Source organism: Bactrocera dorsalis, chromosome 3 (genome assembly GCF_023373825.1).
Source record: "Bactrocera dorsalis isolate Fly_Bdor chromosome 3, ASM2337382v1, whole genome shotgun sequence".
Lineage (NCBI taxonomy): Eukaryota > Metazoa > Arthropoda > Insecta > Diptera > Tephritidae > Bactrocera > Bactrocera dorsalis.
The window spans coordinates 2,302,036-2,319,077 of record NC_064305.1 but is presented as its reverse complement, the minus strand read 5'-3'; the positions used below and the strand labels follow the sequence as shown (position 1 = coordinate 2,319,077).

At 37.8% G+C, this 17,042-nt stretch overlaps 1 protein-coding gene across 6 annotated transcripts in view; it reads left to right on the top strand.

Moving 5' to 3' along the window:
* The window catches only part of LOC105230165 (pneumococcal serine-rich repeat protein), a 166,477-nt gene that overhangs the window by 99,667 nt on the left and 49,768 nt on the right, over positions 1 to 17,042 (top strand). For 5 of the 6 annotated variants that reach the window (XM_049450782.1, XM_049450781.1, XM_049450780.1 and 2 more), the window contains exon 4: positions 11,169 to 11,292. In XM_049450782.1, coding sequence (XP_049306739.1) covers positions 11,169 to 11,292 — 124 coding nt within the window. Of the gene's footprint in view, positions 1 to 1,469; positions 2,556 to 11,168; positions 11,293 to 17,042 lie in introns of those variants that run through there. The other variant, XM_011210781.4, reaches the window with a different exon arrangement.

Here is a 17,042-nt window from a genome sequence, read left to right as displayed (position 1 = left end):
CCCATAAGATATTGCAATCGAGGAGGTCTCCAGAAATTATGGATTCGGGCTTAGCAAAAGAAATCTCTTATTGTTTACTCAGTTTTACTGGGGTCCATATGCTATAGCAAACTAGGAGAGAGCCAGAAGTTATGGTTTCAAATTTAAAACTTATAAAGGCTAAGAAACTCAGAGAAGCATACAGTTCTCTCCAATTATTTTAGATTTTTTTTTTTTCAAAATGTCAACACTACTATATGGTTCATACAGAGCAGGATTTCTTATAACTGATGTGGTTACACATGTGGGTTCCAAGACTGCAAAAAAATATTTTTTCATTGTCTTACTAAATTCCGTAACATCTTTAGAATATTGTGCTAAATTCTCAAGTTGTTTCGAATAATAGTTTCGAAGACACAGGCTTAAAAAGCTGGGTGCTCGAGGTGTACTGTATAGTCATATCTTTTTCATTCAGCATCTAATCCATTGAAAGGGCTTTTCAACAAACAAAATTAGCGAAGACGGTGCTAATTGGCTCTGATGGGATCAATGTTATCGAAACGAATCGATTTTATATCCACATTCGTTCAGGAACTGTTAAGTCGAGAGCTGAATGACTGCCTTCTGCAGTTGGGCTTCATTTAAAGTTTTTCTTTTTATGTGGTAACAAGACCAATGCGATTTTCTCGAAACTGTGTTTTCAAAGTCAGTTTGTCAATTTTCACCTTTTGTTGTTTCTTCTTCGTCCAACTTATAGTCTATGGTCCTAGTGAAACATTTTTCTTTTGTACTTCTAATGAAACTGGAAGAAGTTCTGCAACAACGCTAGGCATCTTATTTCCGTGGAGGGACTGCCAGAAATTTAAATATTTTCCTTTGAAAATTTCAAAAAATCTTTGTAAAATATCGAATTATATATGGAATAATCTTTGATTGGAATAATAAAAATTTTGCATAAAATATTTAATTTTTCATACGAAAAAATAATATTCTAAAGAGAGACAATTTTTTTGCACCATGAAATCACCACTCAAAAGTTATTTAGAACCATCGACCTCTAACTCTCATACCAAGCGACTAAATAAAATCGCATGCGATTTCTGCGTCAAATTGTCATTGCCACATTTGTCAACCGGCTCCGCTGTCAGCTGCTTATGCCGCGTCACACAGCCATTGATTATTATAACTGTATAAGTCGAATTTATTTGCCGCCAGCCACTGGCAAATCAATGAATGAGCCACAGTGTGTGCGGCCAGCCAAACTGGCAGCAAATTCGCCACATTTAAATGCCACTCGTCGCGCTGCCGCTGCGCCTGGCGACGCCACCTAACACTGCGCGCCACGCGACTGCGTGTGTGTGCATTAGCGCGTTTGCAGCGCTGTCGTTGCTGGCAGCGCCGTTGCCAACGTTGTCAACGCCGCTGTCGACATGTCCGTCGCAGTTGGCGTCGCCGAAGTACGAGTACGTCGAAATTTTGGCGTTTATGTTGTTTTTAGTCTTGACAGTTCCATTGCAGTGTTTAGACGTTCACGACGCGTTCCAACGGGTCCAATGCAGTGACAACGTGCATGCAACCACACAAAAACAACAACAAGATAAAATTAATATTTTTCGAAATGATAAAGACGCGCGCGTGTTTAAACAAATTGAATTGAGATAGCGGTACTCGTTTTAATGCAACAGCAATTACATGTGCGCGCCCTCTCTCTCGCACATTTCCGCGTTGTTGTTGCGAAATACTTTAATCGAAAAGTAATTAACGAAAATTTGGCGCGAAACTGCTAAGTGACAGCATAATTTTTATGAAATTCAGTTTTTGTGAAAATCATTTTTTTTTCGACGCGCGCTGCCAGATTGCCTAGAGCTGTTAATTGCCGCGGTATCCAAACCAATCGCCATAATTTTCCAATAATATTGCGTGTTTTAAGGCAAATCAAAACAGCGTTATAATAATAATAAAGTTATATAAATGATTTTAATGCTTTAAAGCAAAACAACAACAACAAATTGCTAATATTTGCCACGCAGCAACAGTGAAAATGTCCATGCCACAACAGCACAGTGACTGCTTGGACTTATGCTGGCGTTGGTTGCGCTTGAAAGTAGCGTTTTCCTATGCAAATTTTAAATACTAAATCAAAGCAAACAAAAACCAGCGACAACAACAACTAAAGTACATTTAAAGTGCATTTGGAAAATAAATAAATAAATACAGTAGTGAAGAAAAGTGCGAGTATATAGTGCATCGTAAATGTTGGTGAAGTAGTGGCGTCAAATTGTTGAGCGCAATTATAGAAACAACCAACGACAACAACAACAACCATCGCAAAAGAAATCATAATTAAAAGCTCTTCAGCTGCCGCAGTGGCACACTTCCATAGGCAAATAAGACGAGTAGTCGAACGGTCGGCAGCGCTGACATGCGCCGCGACGAAGCACACCTCAACGACAGCAAAATTAACCACAACAACAATAGCAATAGCGGCTGTAAATAAACAAATAGGATTTGCAAATTGGAAATGTTAATTGATCGCCGAATGAATGTCGAATCAGTTCAGGCTGCTGCTTTTTATTGTAAGTAACACGCCGTAAAACGGCTTCGTGGCCGGTTTTGTGGCAAATTGCATATTGAAAATCATAAAAAAAAGCACAAGCATATAAAACTAAAATTTATTTTTGTGTCCAAAATCGCAAGGTATGCGTGCGTTCATAAGTGTTTTCAAATAATATTTTGATTTCATAATTTTTTGAGTACAGATTTCTATAATTGCTGGGGCGTGGACCTAGTTTTACGAGCCTTAAAATTTACATTGGAATGCACTTACTCCAATTAAAAGCTACCTTGAGACAGTAAAAAACATATTTTGGCGATAAATGTATGAAAAATACAAAGCTTGCTGACTGCAATAAATCTTGCATGTTCCATTTCTATTAAAAATATATAAAGGAGTGGTTCGATAACTATAAAATTTAAATCAAATTTTAGCCAAGTTTTGCATATTTATGAAAAAAATATATTTAATTAAAATTTAAAAAGAAAAAAAGTGATAATAGCCCTCACAAATACAAAATATGCCGTACAAGAGCTTTGAGCAGTCAGTTTGTATGGCGGCTATATGCTATAGTGACTCGATCTGAACAATTTCTTCGGATATTGAAACATTGCTTTAGCTAATAGTCGATGCTGAATTTCGTGAAGATATCTTTTTAAAGAAAAAAGTTTTCCATATAAGTACTTGTTTTCGAACGTTCAGTTTGTATGGCAGCTATATGCTGTAGTGGCACGATCTGAATAATTTCTTCGAAGATTTAAGCATTGGTTTAGATAATAACTTAGGTCAAATTTCAAGATAATATCTCGTCAAATGAAAAAGTTTCCTATACAAGCCTTTGATTCCGAACGTTCGGTTTGTATGGCAGCTGTATGCTATATCCATCCAATATCGCCAATTCCAACAAATGAGCAGCATCTTGGTGAGAAAATGTTGGTTGCAAAATTTCAGATCGATATCTCAAAAACTGAGTCATTTGTTCGTATATATACAGATGGAGGAACAGGCATGGCTTGGCTCGTTAAGCTGATCAATTGCATACATATATACTTTATAAGGGCTCCGACGTTTCCTTTTGGGTGTTACAAACATCCTGTCCTGTCCTGTCCTGTATTAATATATCCCGTTCAGATTACAAATATTTGAAGTTCGTTCTCCAATATATTTTTTAATGGCACAAGCAGGATTAAGGTACAAGAGGGCTCAAGTAGATTGAAAAACTAGTGGATCAAAGCAAAAAATTTAAAATTTTCCAATTAAAAAAATTTCTTAACTACACATTATAGTACATTATACCCAGTATACCTGTTATTATAACCAATATACCCGTTATTATACCCCATCTACTTGACACTATACTTAATATACCTCATAACATACCCAATATACCTCACATTATACCCAATTAAACCAAGTAAATTTATTAACAACAAGAACAAAAAATCATTACATTTTCAATCTGTCAATTGTAAAACAATTGCTTATCTTGATTTCTTCGCGGTTGTATTTTCCGAGCAAATCCCAAATCTTTTGCAACAGCAACAACTCACACAACTATGTATTCCACCGCCATAATAAAGATGTGTCTATGCAAGTTCAACTGTGTGTGTGTGTATATTTCACAAACTACAAGCACCGTTTGTTTTAGAAAATTTATTACAGCGCCGATCTAAGAAAATTATAACCAGCCGACTGACTGACTGACGGTCCCACCAACTGTCTAACAGCACCTAGTGTAAGCTCTGGCATGTGTATGTATGTGTATGTAAACGCTGTAAGTAATTGCTATGGCTTATCAGAAAACTGGCGTTTATCGCATTTTACAAGTAACCTCGTTTCTGTGCAGCGAATCTGAAACAAATGTCTTACAATTACACACACACTATAGTATTGTTTGCAACTGTGTTGGTAGTTAGCTGATGGATATTCAATAACAGGTGGAGCATGCGACTTTGTTAGGTTACCGCCACAAAACAGAAACAAAAGCACATAAAAAATAAAAAAAAGTGCAATATCAAAACAAATAAAATATATCAAACACATTTAATGCATTATTTTACAATTATCAACAAAGTAGAAGAGGCGCAAAATAGCTTATAAATAGTAGGTGTCTGAGTAGCGGAGGTGTATTTGTAGGTATGCCTATGTGTGTGGGTAATGGTGACGAACACAGGAAGTGGTACTCACGAGAGCAGCAGCAGAACGTGACTTTTTGTTGTGCCTCGCTTTATATTTCTAACGTTCCTTGTACACTTTGTTTTTATTTTTACTGTTATAATTTATTTTTATACTGTTTACCAACATTTTCCTTTTCAATGGCGTTATGAATGGCAGAAAAAAGCGCTGGAGTTTATTCAAATTCGATAAGCTTAACAGAGTTGAATATGTTTCTTAGGATGGGTCAAACAAAAACTATTATTTTTTCGCATGGTATTCTGGAAAGTTGGTTCTTAGAAACCTCTAAGCAAGTCTCTCCAAGTATGAGCTCTTGTTTGTAATGGGAATGTCCTTACAATTTTCTATTTTTTGTCTTAATATCAGTTAGAGTAATTCATAAATCTCATCCACCTTCCAGAAAAAATACCTCGTTTCGCTAAGTGCGTCATATTTAGTTTTCTCTCGAAACTTTTTGACGTGGGTGGCAAGATTTCTCGAGAACTACTCAACCGATCTTCAAGAAATTTCACACAAGTCTTTGATTTTTCCGATGGCGTAAAATTTTAATTTTTTTGTAAAAATGTCTGCCAAAATCCAATTTAAAGTTTTTCTCCTTCGTCCAAGTTCCAAGTTAAGGCATTAACTAAAACACGTATTTTTCCCTTTAGATGCTCCTTTAAGGAGTTGATCTTTTTCGGAGGGGTCACCGGAAATGGCAGAGTTTAAAATATGTTTCTCCAAAAATTTCACAATTTCTTTGTAAATAGTTTATGTTTGTAGCAATAAAAAATTCTAATAAAATATTACAGTTTTTATATGAAAAAAATTCCAAATTGATCATATTTTGCTCGGAGAAACCCATGTAACACCTTAATCTCAAAATATTGGGTTTCGTAACCAATTTTCTAAGCTTACCCCAAGGAACTAATAATCAAGAGAATGCGAAACTAATACCATATATCTAAAAGTTTAGGCGCCAACAAAATTCTATAGGTTTAGAAAACAGATGAATAAAGCAGTTTTCGAAATACTAGCTGCTCCAGAGAGTACATTTTTACCAAATCAAAAGTAAGCTTCATTATACAGAACTATACACGACGTCAAAAATTTTGCAACATTGAAGCTTAAGGAGGGCTCGTGGCGGCATAGTATGTATTATGCATGCTTCGATTTAGACTTTGCATTTGTGTATGAATGTATTGAGTTTGCTTTTGTTGTGATCATAAGTCATGGCTGCATAGCTGTATATATGTACTGGTATATATTGTGACGTGCTATATATGCATAAGTACTCATGTATATTGCAATCGACTGCAGGTACATATGTAGCAGGCAAAGGTGTTGAGTTACAATAATTCTCAAATCGTTACGGCAGTGCAAGTACATATGTGTGACTTTTAGTATGGTAAAGTGTTACACTTAGTTTGGTATTGTAATTGTTATTGTAGTTTCTGTTATTGCCTCTAGCTTCGGTGCTTTTATTGCGTGTGTCGCTTTGTTGGCGCACGTCATTTCCACGCATTTCGTAGATAACCTACTGTAACTAAAATATGTTTCACTATTTTTTCTTATGCGCTACCTAGTAAGCGAAGTGGTAGGGGCGGGGTATGGCGTGGTGCTGCCGCAAGAGTGTTTTTATGCCTTCGTGAGCCTCTACGTATGTATGAACAAAGGTGCGCCAGCGGAAGGTGTCGCGAAGCTACTCTGGAATTTTAGAATTTATCACAGTATACACATTTATGGTGGAATGCGGAGCGAAAGGTGACTTCCTCGACCCCGCTTTGGGAGTTAGAGTATTGTGGGAGCCTTTTGTAAAATTAAATGGTCAGCAATGTGTGTAAAAATTCTATGCTTAGCTGAGTGTTTGTGGCTATGTATGTGAGCCGCGCTATGCAAATATTGTATGAGTGAAACTAATTGAGAGTTATTACCGGACCAATTTGCGGAATTCTTAAAATAAATATTATTTTATTTTTTTTTTTTATTTTTAAATTTTTAATTTTTTTTTTTTATTTTAAGAATTCGTTGTATTTCCAGGCTCTATTATATAGACGAGTATATGGAATATTTATTTTTATTATAAATTTTTGCATTTGCTGCCTTTCACACCCTTTCTATATTCATTATTCTTCTATCAATTTATTATTTTTTTATATTTCTATGCTGAACAACTAAATATGTAGCTCTCAAATGTCAACGTCTCACTTTCCTGCAAACCTAACCACTTTCATTTTTATTTTTATGCCAATAAAATATTGACATAGACGCCATTAGCGCATTTTTCCATCTCTCCCTTCCTTTCAAAGCTTGGGAACGCCGCCATTTGGTCATTGCGTGTCAATATTTGTTTGGAATGAATAAATTCCAATTTGTCAATAGGTTAACAGTTAGATATTAATAGTAGAGCATTAGTCATGAGTAAAATGTCATAAAAGTTATTGAAACGAAAACTTTGTATTAAATTGTCATCATTTTTGTGCCTAAGTTGTCTGCTTTCTGCAAGAAACTTTTATTTTTCGCCAATTGAGTATTTTCTTGAAGAGAAGAGCAAGTATAGAAAATTATAGTGCTATATTTCAAAAGCTGAAGAACTACTCCGCATATACAGACGAACGAAAAGTAATCCAGCATGGCTAACTCGGCTCAGTTCGTCACTCCGAACTCACCCGTAAATATGGTAGTCGAAAAAGTCTTTTCGTATTTTTATTCTATGGTAGCACTAGAGATATACGGCTGCAACAACTTCTATTGACAAAATTCTGATTCTAATATTTTATTTTGGGTGTTACAAATATCGTGGCAAACTTAATATACACTGATTAGGGTGTAAAACCCGGTTAATGGACTTCTCACGAAAATTGAACCACAGATCCTTCGTGTGTTAGCTACGAGCTCACTCGTTTATTACGCTCGACCACTTATGTGTAAGCTGATATAGCGAACCCAGTGTGAATTGTGTTAGTTCCAGGTTGTTGTGATCACAATAAGAACAGCTGCGTTCCATTAACCTTTAAAGAAACATTTAAAGTACTATTTCAAAAAGCCTACCAGTCCATCTTTCTGAGACCTTGAAGAGTCTACGACTGAATTTCTATCATAATATGACTACTTACAATATCTCTACAAAGCAAGCGCCCTGATTATCCACGCTATTGAGGCAGAAATTCGGCCCAAACCCGTTTATGTTGCCTTAACCACAATATGATATAATATATTTACTATTATTATATCTAAAGATAGTGGGAATAGTACTTAGTTTTGTATTTATGAGTGTGTTTGATAAATTACAACGCTAGTTTACCGCAATTTTTCTGATAAGATTGTATAAACGACATTTTTTTTAGTTCAAGTAATAAAAATGGAATTTTAAGCTTTTAGTAATTGATCTATTGGGGACTTAGGAAAATTTATAGACAAACAATGATAAACAAAAACTACACATACATACATACATAAATATATATATATATATATGAGAAATGGACTGTATGGCATATTTAAGTGATGCAATAAAGGAAAACAATTAGTATTTGTACACAAGACCCGTAACAAGGTTTGTGGGTGAGAACCGCAGGCGCTATTGAAAGCGATTATAATTGTACTATAGTAATAAATCTAAATCGTACATTTATTGTTGCCCGAAATTGAATAATTCGTTTAAACTCGTTTATGCCATTAACACATTTATTCAATCCAACACTGATGTTAATACACTAGATTCATTAACTGCTAGGAACTTTTATGACCGCATACTGACGCCTCTTTCGTTATTTGGCGAAAATTTGGGAAAAATTCCGGCGACTAGATATAAGTTTTCTGACGCCACAAACAAGAAAAACAAAAGTTTTTAGGAAAATGTATATGTAGAGCTTTTCTAAATAGATACCACTAGATGAATGAGGCTAAAACCCGAGACATAAAGTATTATATCCTCTTCTGAAGTCCAGATGATCCCAAAAAACGCTTTTTGGAAACCCATTTGGAGCTTTCAGCATGCTTTAAATAGTTGAAAGATTTAATGGAAGACTTTATCATACATATTTCTTGCATTTTGCTAAGTTGGTAAGCCTATCCTTAATTACTATGCCAAATATGAGCGCGATCTGTCAACCAGTTTGCTTACAGCAGCTGCTTAAGTCAGTACCTTCATTAGTGCGTTGTAATCTTAACAATGGATAAAAATATAAAACTAAGAATTTGTCTCAAATTTTGTATTTCTAATCAAATTTTGTATACGGAATCGTTGCGAATATTGGTTACGGTGATTCAGTTTTATCAAAGCCACAAGCCTACGAGTTTAACAAAGCCTTCAAAGACGCTCGAGAAATCGGTGAAGACATATGTACCACCTTCTGGACGACTTTCGATCTCTTAAACTGATGAAATATTAAAAAAGTAAAGGATTTGGTTCTTGAAAATCGCCGGGCAAGTATTAGAGCGATGGAAAGAGAGTTTGACATCTCTCGCGGGTCCGTTCCAATAATTTCGGTAGATATTTTGGGTTTGATTTTGTTTCAAAAAGAGCACGATCGTGACCGATTTTATTAACCAGTACCATCTATCACCCACCGTATTCACTAGATTTGGCTCCGTCTGATTTTTTCCTGTTCCCCAAACTGAAATTGCCGGTCTGTGAAATCCGTTTTCAGTCGCTCTAACAAAGTTTCCAAGACAGGAAAAATCGTTGGCATAAGTGTATTACATCCAGTGGGGATTACTTTGAAGGCGACAAAATAAAAAGTGATCTTCCGATCGCGGTTCTTTTTTGTCAAAAGTCTTGTTGTGAGCCAGAAGTCTATAGTTTGTCCAATAGCAAAGGGACGGGCATATAAGGGAGCTTTTGCTCAGCTTCAGATTTAATTCCTAGCATAAACCGCCTAAGGTTACCTCTCCTTAGCAAAAAAACACTACGGAATGCTTTCTCAACTACCTTAAGGGGGGGGCTTTCTTCCCGCCAGCCTCATGTCTTGGTGAGGCACTGGCACCTGCCGGCATGTCCCACACCTACTTTGTGGTTAAAACTTAATTAATTAACTTGCCATTAGACGCAGGAAGAGCAACAAAACCAACAACTAAGCATATATATCAACTACAGAAACACAAAAACAACAATAGCAAACAAACAAATGATATGAGAAACAACAACGTGGAAAACAACGCGAAGACAAAATGAAGACAATGGTGAATGGCTTGTTGAGTTGGTGTATGGACAGTAATTTAATTATTAATTAATAATAGCAAAACGACTGGTGGACAGTCAGCAGCAATAACAACAAGAAGTACACACGCAACAATGAGGGTGATAAATGTTGCAACAACAACAACAAGTGCAGTGTGCAGAACAATGCTGCTGACATTTGCGCGCTGTGAATGCAATTTTAATTGCAAACATTAAGCACAACAGCAACAAAAGCGACTGCGTGCATGTATGCTTGTGTGTGTGTGAGTGGCCAACAGGGCGTATGCGTTGCCGGCGTTGATGGATGGGCGAGCAATTAGCATGTGTGTTTAATAGCGATATGCTTATTTATGCGAATCTAAATGCGATGCCACTCAAACGAGTGTCATTACATAACGGTAATTATTATTATTTGCGCTGTCGACGCCTTGCTGCAGCCACAAGAGGCTTTCGTGAGTTTAGTTGTGCAATTTTCGGTTTGCGCTGCGTCTCGGCTTCTTGTTGTTGGTTTGATAAAAATAGTTTTTTTTTGTTATTTTGTCACTAATTATTATTATTTAACTGTCTTTGTTAGTTTTTATTTTTTTTTCCTTTTTTTTTTTTTTTTTCTTTCCACAATTTGTTTTTTTCGTTTGTTTGCTGTTCTTTGTGGCCATACAGACATCTGCGCTTTTATCTTCACCACCATTTCTTCACTCTGCTTCTTCTGCGCCGCTATTTACCCAAATTTTAACTGATAAACAACGTCAAAAGCAAGAAAAAACTTCAGCTTCTTATCAGTTGTGTACATCAATAAACAAAAAAGTAAAACAAAAACTTTTTAACGCCACTGTACTTACGCGCTACTGGTGTTTATTTGGGCGTGTGTTAGATACCACACCTGCGTGAGTGCTTATGTGTGCGTGATTGTTTGTGAATGAATTAAATTAATATTTTGCTGATAAGCGCTTAGCCATTCAAGATCTGCAACTGGTACGCACGAATGGTAAGGATGAGACCATGCGTAGGCGGTTTTAGCATGAATTTGGGTGGAGCGTTAATTATTATGGGCACTTAATAGTAAGTGGCATATAGTTTGGGAATTCAGCTCATAATTTTATTAAAGTTTTGGTTACAAAAGGGTTATATATTGGTTATCATACACTCATAAAATGGTTATATATTGGTTATTGTTCGCTCATATTGAAAAAAGTTAGAGTTTGTTACAGAATATAATGGTTTTGTTTAATATAAAATTTTTTATTCTTTTTTTAAATCGAAAAATTTGACTTATGACCTCTTCTTGCCTTCTTCTTGCAGGTGGTGATTTCGGGTGCATTATGTACAGTAGAAGATTATGTAATAATGTCACAGTGTGCACACAACAAAGCCATACATGTAGCTGCGGAAGGAACAGTCTCAGTGACAGACATTTCACAGACACGTAAGTAAATAAGATTTGAAGACAAAGTAATTTAAGGAAAAAAAGGCAACGAAATTAAAATACCTTACACAGCTGCATATTTTATAATATGGAAAGGTCTAAAAAGAGCTTCATTCTGATGCTGATCGTTCAGTTTATATGACAGCTATAGGCTATAGTGACCCGATCTGAACAATATGTACGAAAATTGTAGCACATATTTGGCTTATAATAAATGACAAACTTCATGAAGATATCTTGATAAACAAAAGAGTTTGCCGTACAGTTAGGATGATCAGATCAGTCTTATGTTTGAGGGGCCAGTTATATGGCAGCTACATATATGCTATAGTGGAGCGATCTGATTTTTTTTCATATATTGTATATATGCTTAAATTTCACGCTGTTAGCTTCTCAAATAAAAAAGTTTTTCTTAGAAGATCTCGGCTCTGATCGTTCAGTTTTTATGGCAGCTATATGCTATAGTAGTCCGATCTGAAAATTTTTGTCGGATATTGTAGCCCATCTTTGTGTAATTATTCATACAAAATTTTGTGAGAATATCTAGTCAAATTAACAAGTTTTCTATACAGCAACTAATTTCCGACTGTTCAGTTTGTATGGCAACTATACGTTATAGTCGTCCGATCTGAACAATTTTATCGATTATTGTAGGATTTCTTTAAGCAATAATCCATACGAAATTTCGTATTGATACCTTCTCAAATAAAAAAGTTTTCTATACAAGAACTTAATTCTGATAGTTCAGTTCGTATGGCAGCTATATGCTGCAGTCGACCGATATCGGCGCCTCCGATAAATTAGAAGCTTCATTGGGAAAAAAGGATGTCTGCGCAGTTTTAGAACGATATCTTAAAAACTAAAGACTATTTCGCGTATATGTATACATTCGGACGCTGAGAAGGATGGACAGCCGTTCATAACTAAGTGGACCTATTTTGGCAGCAAGAAAACTATAATTCATTATTTTTTTCATAAAAATACTATCTAAAGGTGCATTCCAGCATCCACTTTCCTGGCCTTTTGCAGACACACCGGCTTCTTCATAGCCCACATGCTGCATGCCACATGCCTCGCCACACTTTCACAGGCATATGCCGCAAAAACGAATGCTGAGAAGCGAAAATTATTCAAGCACCTTGAACAAATGTCGCACCGAAATATTTCTAACTACAATAAAAAAACCAAAACAGCGTCTGCAACTCAGTTTATAGAAACGAAATTACAAACAACGGTATCGCAGAGCGCAGCGAAATCTACAATGTGTGCTAGGACACACATTCAAAATGTACAACAAAAAAAATCCCAAAATCCCGCTTGTGTCTGCGAGTGTAGCACGCGCTACTTGCAACAATTCCAACTGTTCGCTTTCTCGTTGCCTCTTTGTGCCTGCTGTTGCATTTAGTTTCGTTAGTTACTGTTGTTGTTGTTGTACAATGCGGTCACTCTGTTATCTCTTTGTTGCATTATGTTGTTTTGTCGATTTTCGAAATTCCTATTGTCATCCTTAAAAATACTAAATTTCTCCTGAGTTCCTAGAAGCGCCGTTAGGCTGCTGGTTTTGTCAAAAAAAAGTAATAATAACAAACAAAAACAACAGTAAAGCAATGCTATTTGACCAACATGCAACAGGTGCAGATGTTGCACTATAGTGGTTGAAGGAGAGGTCAGCTTGTATGCCTGAACCTACCGATCAAATAAATTGAGAGAAGCGTACGGCAGCTGTAAGAGCCCAGAAGAGCGAGTGAGATCGCTAGTATCATCTGCGTTTAGGTAGTTAGGTAGCTCTGGTCGCTGGTTTTTGCGTCTTGCCTCTAATGCTAATGTGCGAAAAGTCTTTATGTCAATTTGTCCGCCTCAATGCCTTCGGTGTTTCCAATTGATTTCAGCGAGCACACACAGCGTCCGGCTGTTTCTGACCGCTGCTGGCCTTTGTTGCATGGCAAATTAACAGTCATTTGCTATTTGCACGCTGCAGCATGTGGCATGTGGCACGTCTGCATCCCTGTTGGGTGTTGTAAGCGTTTGGAAAATCCCATGTTTACCCGGCTTAATCCTAATTTGTTTATGCGATGAAAACTCAATTTTCCTAGCAGAAATGCGAATATAATGGAATTCTGCGTAAGCCAGTGTAGGCGGCATCTTTGTGGCTTAGCTTAGGGATTCTCGTATTTTTCCTGTATTTTGGTGAGGTTACGCATAGTTCATTAGGAGTATTTGCTTCGGCAGCCATATGGGTTCCGTTAGTTTAAAGATATTTCTTGCATCTCATTTACCATTTGACTCGAAATTCTTAGAAAAATCTGGAAACCTGACAAACTGACTAGCCTAAATCGTTTGTTTAGTGTCTGCCTTGATGTCTAGTGAAACTATTAGTGTTTCCTAAGTACATAGCTTGTTTTTGCTGAGGGAAAAGTTAAAATTGTTCAATGATAGTTAAGAAAACACCTCGGGATTAAAAAATGGCTATTGGAGTGGTAGCCGGAATCTATTGCCAAGATATGCATTTCAGGCAACTCTTCAAGCTTCCTAAATGCTGCAGTATCTTTCTGGTTATCTGGCTGAGATAACCAACAACGCAGAAAACAACAATAAGAATATCAATATATACATACATACGTCGAAAGCCCGACTGCAGTTCAGACAATAACATTGCATTACATCAGATAATACTTTTGAAAGCAGGGAGCCAGAAGTTGTGGTGACTGCCGGAAAGTGCCTTCACATACCTGTATAATGGGTTCCAGACTACAAAGGTATTCCGGAAAACGAAAAAGCTGATGAGATTGCCAAAAATGCCAACCGTCTGGCTACCGACGGATAAATACGGAAGTCACTAAAAACAATATACATTGAAATTTACGAAAGGACTGACACTTATGATGGAAATAATGTATAACTTTTAATTTTGTGGGAATTTTGTGGGAGAACCACGGAGAATTCACGTGGATCCTTGCCTGGTCTAAGGACATCCAGCATTGCCAAGTTCATCTGCAAGAGATCTGAAAAAAAATATGCAATCTTTTTACTAAAGTGGTCTCGAAAGGACTTTTTTATAGTAGGGGGAAGTATCGATAGACGGATTGCGGGACTTTAATCCGTTAAACCTAACCTACTCCCATCTCATGTCTTTCCCACGGGACCACTGGGCAAAGTATTACTTCATTCTCCTCTATTGTACTGGCGGACTGACTCCTAAACTGTTGAAAATGTCTCAATCTTGCATTTGCAGAGGACCCGCACATAAGTGCAGTCAAATTTTCCACAGTGAGACTACCTCCAAGTATGGTTATCAGTTTTTCCCTTATAATTTAAAACGTAGATCGTGTTCAGAGTCTTCCAAATACTCTGCACATGTCGGATAATATGGACTAAAGCACCCATGACCACTGAGTATTTGGGTGAGACGGTCCCCATGTTGTCTATCTATCCACAAATGTATGTCCGGAATAAGTCTGTGGGTTCACCGTCTTTTGGATGGAGCTTGCCACCGTTGCTGCCACATTGCGATGCTGCTGATTCTCTATTCTCCTTTTTTTGCGGTAGAATCCTCTGATAACTCATAAATTCGCGCAAACTCGTATCGCTGGATGTCAGTCGGCGCCATATTAGCTAATACCTCATTCGTCATTTTGTTATGGTACGTAAAGCAGTCTCGAAAGGACTGTAGGACGGTTTTTAGTCTAATGACAGGTCAAACCCAATTGGCAGCCCATGCGAACCAGATTGGCATAAGTAATGACGATGTAGTATACGAAGAAAGTGCGACGATTCTTGATAGGCAACGATACATGCTGAAAGTGCCGGGATAACTTTTCCTAGCCCACGGCTTACGTATCAGACTTAGGCGGTCGCTAAGGAAAACTCGGCGCGTACTTACATATTTTTTCATTGAGCCCGAAAATGCTTCATCCGGTATGCTCGCTAGCCCACATACCATACAAGTGTGCACTACATTTTGAGCTAACAATCAAGAATGGGCCATAAAGAGGTGTTAATAATGTGGAAAACATTTAGCACCTAAATTACGAACAAAGCATACAATGAGGAACTACTAAACGATGGGTAAATGATGCCAGCTTAACAAAAACGACAGACAAACTGCATATGAATGCTGTTGTTATTGTTGTTATTTTGAAATTGTTGAGCTGACGCTGCAGCGAAACGTTGTTCCGAGAAATCGCATATATGTGCAACAGCAACAACAACGCCAACAACAGAAATGCTAACAAGTAATAAAGCACACATAAACAGAAAGAAACTGCCTAAAAAGGCCGCTTAAGAGACAGCATAAAGCATTTGCTAGAAGAAGAAGAAAAGAAATCAATAAATCGATTTGAAGTTTGGAAAATGCTTGAAAAGCAAACCATTGAACCTGCTACGGCAGCCGTTACGTTAAAGAGCCATTGACAAACAAGCAATGGCAGTGCAACTATTTATCAATTAACGAGGCAGCCAAGCAGAGGAAATACACACTTCATTAAAAAGGTGTTGGAACAAATAGGAAAAAAAATCTCTAAAAAAAACAACACACCAAAGTCATTGAGGCAGCAGTCGACGAGTCAAGCGCAGCAGTGACAGAAATTGTACAACTCAGGCGGTGAATGGCGGCGGAAGGCGGGTATCTAGCTGAAGCGCTGCAATGTAGCGTAAACAAAACGCGGTGGCACTACGCGACGGGCCCATTCACTATACTGTTGCTGCTACCTCCGCTTCATCAAAGGTGACCGGGTGGAGCAATCGATTGATACTTTTTCGAGCTAAACGCCTTTAAAGGCCGCTCAAAACTACTTGAGTAAACAGCGGCAGTTGGCAACTAAATCGAAAATGCTAACTGAAGAGCAAAGAAGCTACGAATACAAAGTCTTATCAGCCGAAAAGTGGCAACTACCTACCGCCGAAACGCACACAACAACAATAGGAGACGGCGAGGCAGCGTCAACATCAGCAGCCACACAACAACTGTACGCGAATACTCGCGGCGTGCAGCGGGCGCACGGTAGTCGAGCGTGCAGTAGTCGTTTGGGCAATGACAGAGCAAAAGCCATGGCGGCTATCAAGTGCTAGTCAAAGTATTAAACAAGTGACCGAGGTATAGAACGAGTGACCGATCGCATGCCTGTTCACTTGCCGCACCGCCACTGTTGACACCATTTCCAGCGCGCAACAAGCGCGTAGCATTTGGGGGTAGATGTACTTCATGCGAGGCTCATTGATTTCCATTCCACCATTAGGTGGAGCAGTGTGTGTGTGCGTGCGTGTACCTCTTCCACCACTTGAGCATCTTGTTTGCGCTGTGCGTATGTGTGTGCGTGTGTGTTTCCCGAAAAAATGTTGGAAGAAAGTAAGCAAGCATGCGCTTTCCGCCGTGTCTCAAACAATGGCGTATTTTTATTTCCCACACTCGTTGAAAGAGCTGAGCATCGACTGATCGACTGCTCGATCATTGTCAATACCAACAGTGTTTTTCATTCAGCTTTTCGGGCGTTTTTCGTATCATGCCGCTCGGTGTACAGCAATTATTTACATATTTCACGTGTTGTGTCGGAAAGTTACAATCCTCAGCTGCCGCATGTTCGTTCGCTCACCGTCTGTCGATCATCAATACCTACGAACGGCATGCTTGTTGTTCTTTGCTTTGAACACTTTTAAGCCCACAATATTATGAAAATATTTAAGCGCCAATTTTCGTTTCGGTCGGCTACCTTCGCCTACTGCGTGCGCCGTTCAAGTGGTGCGCTCAGTTTTTT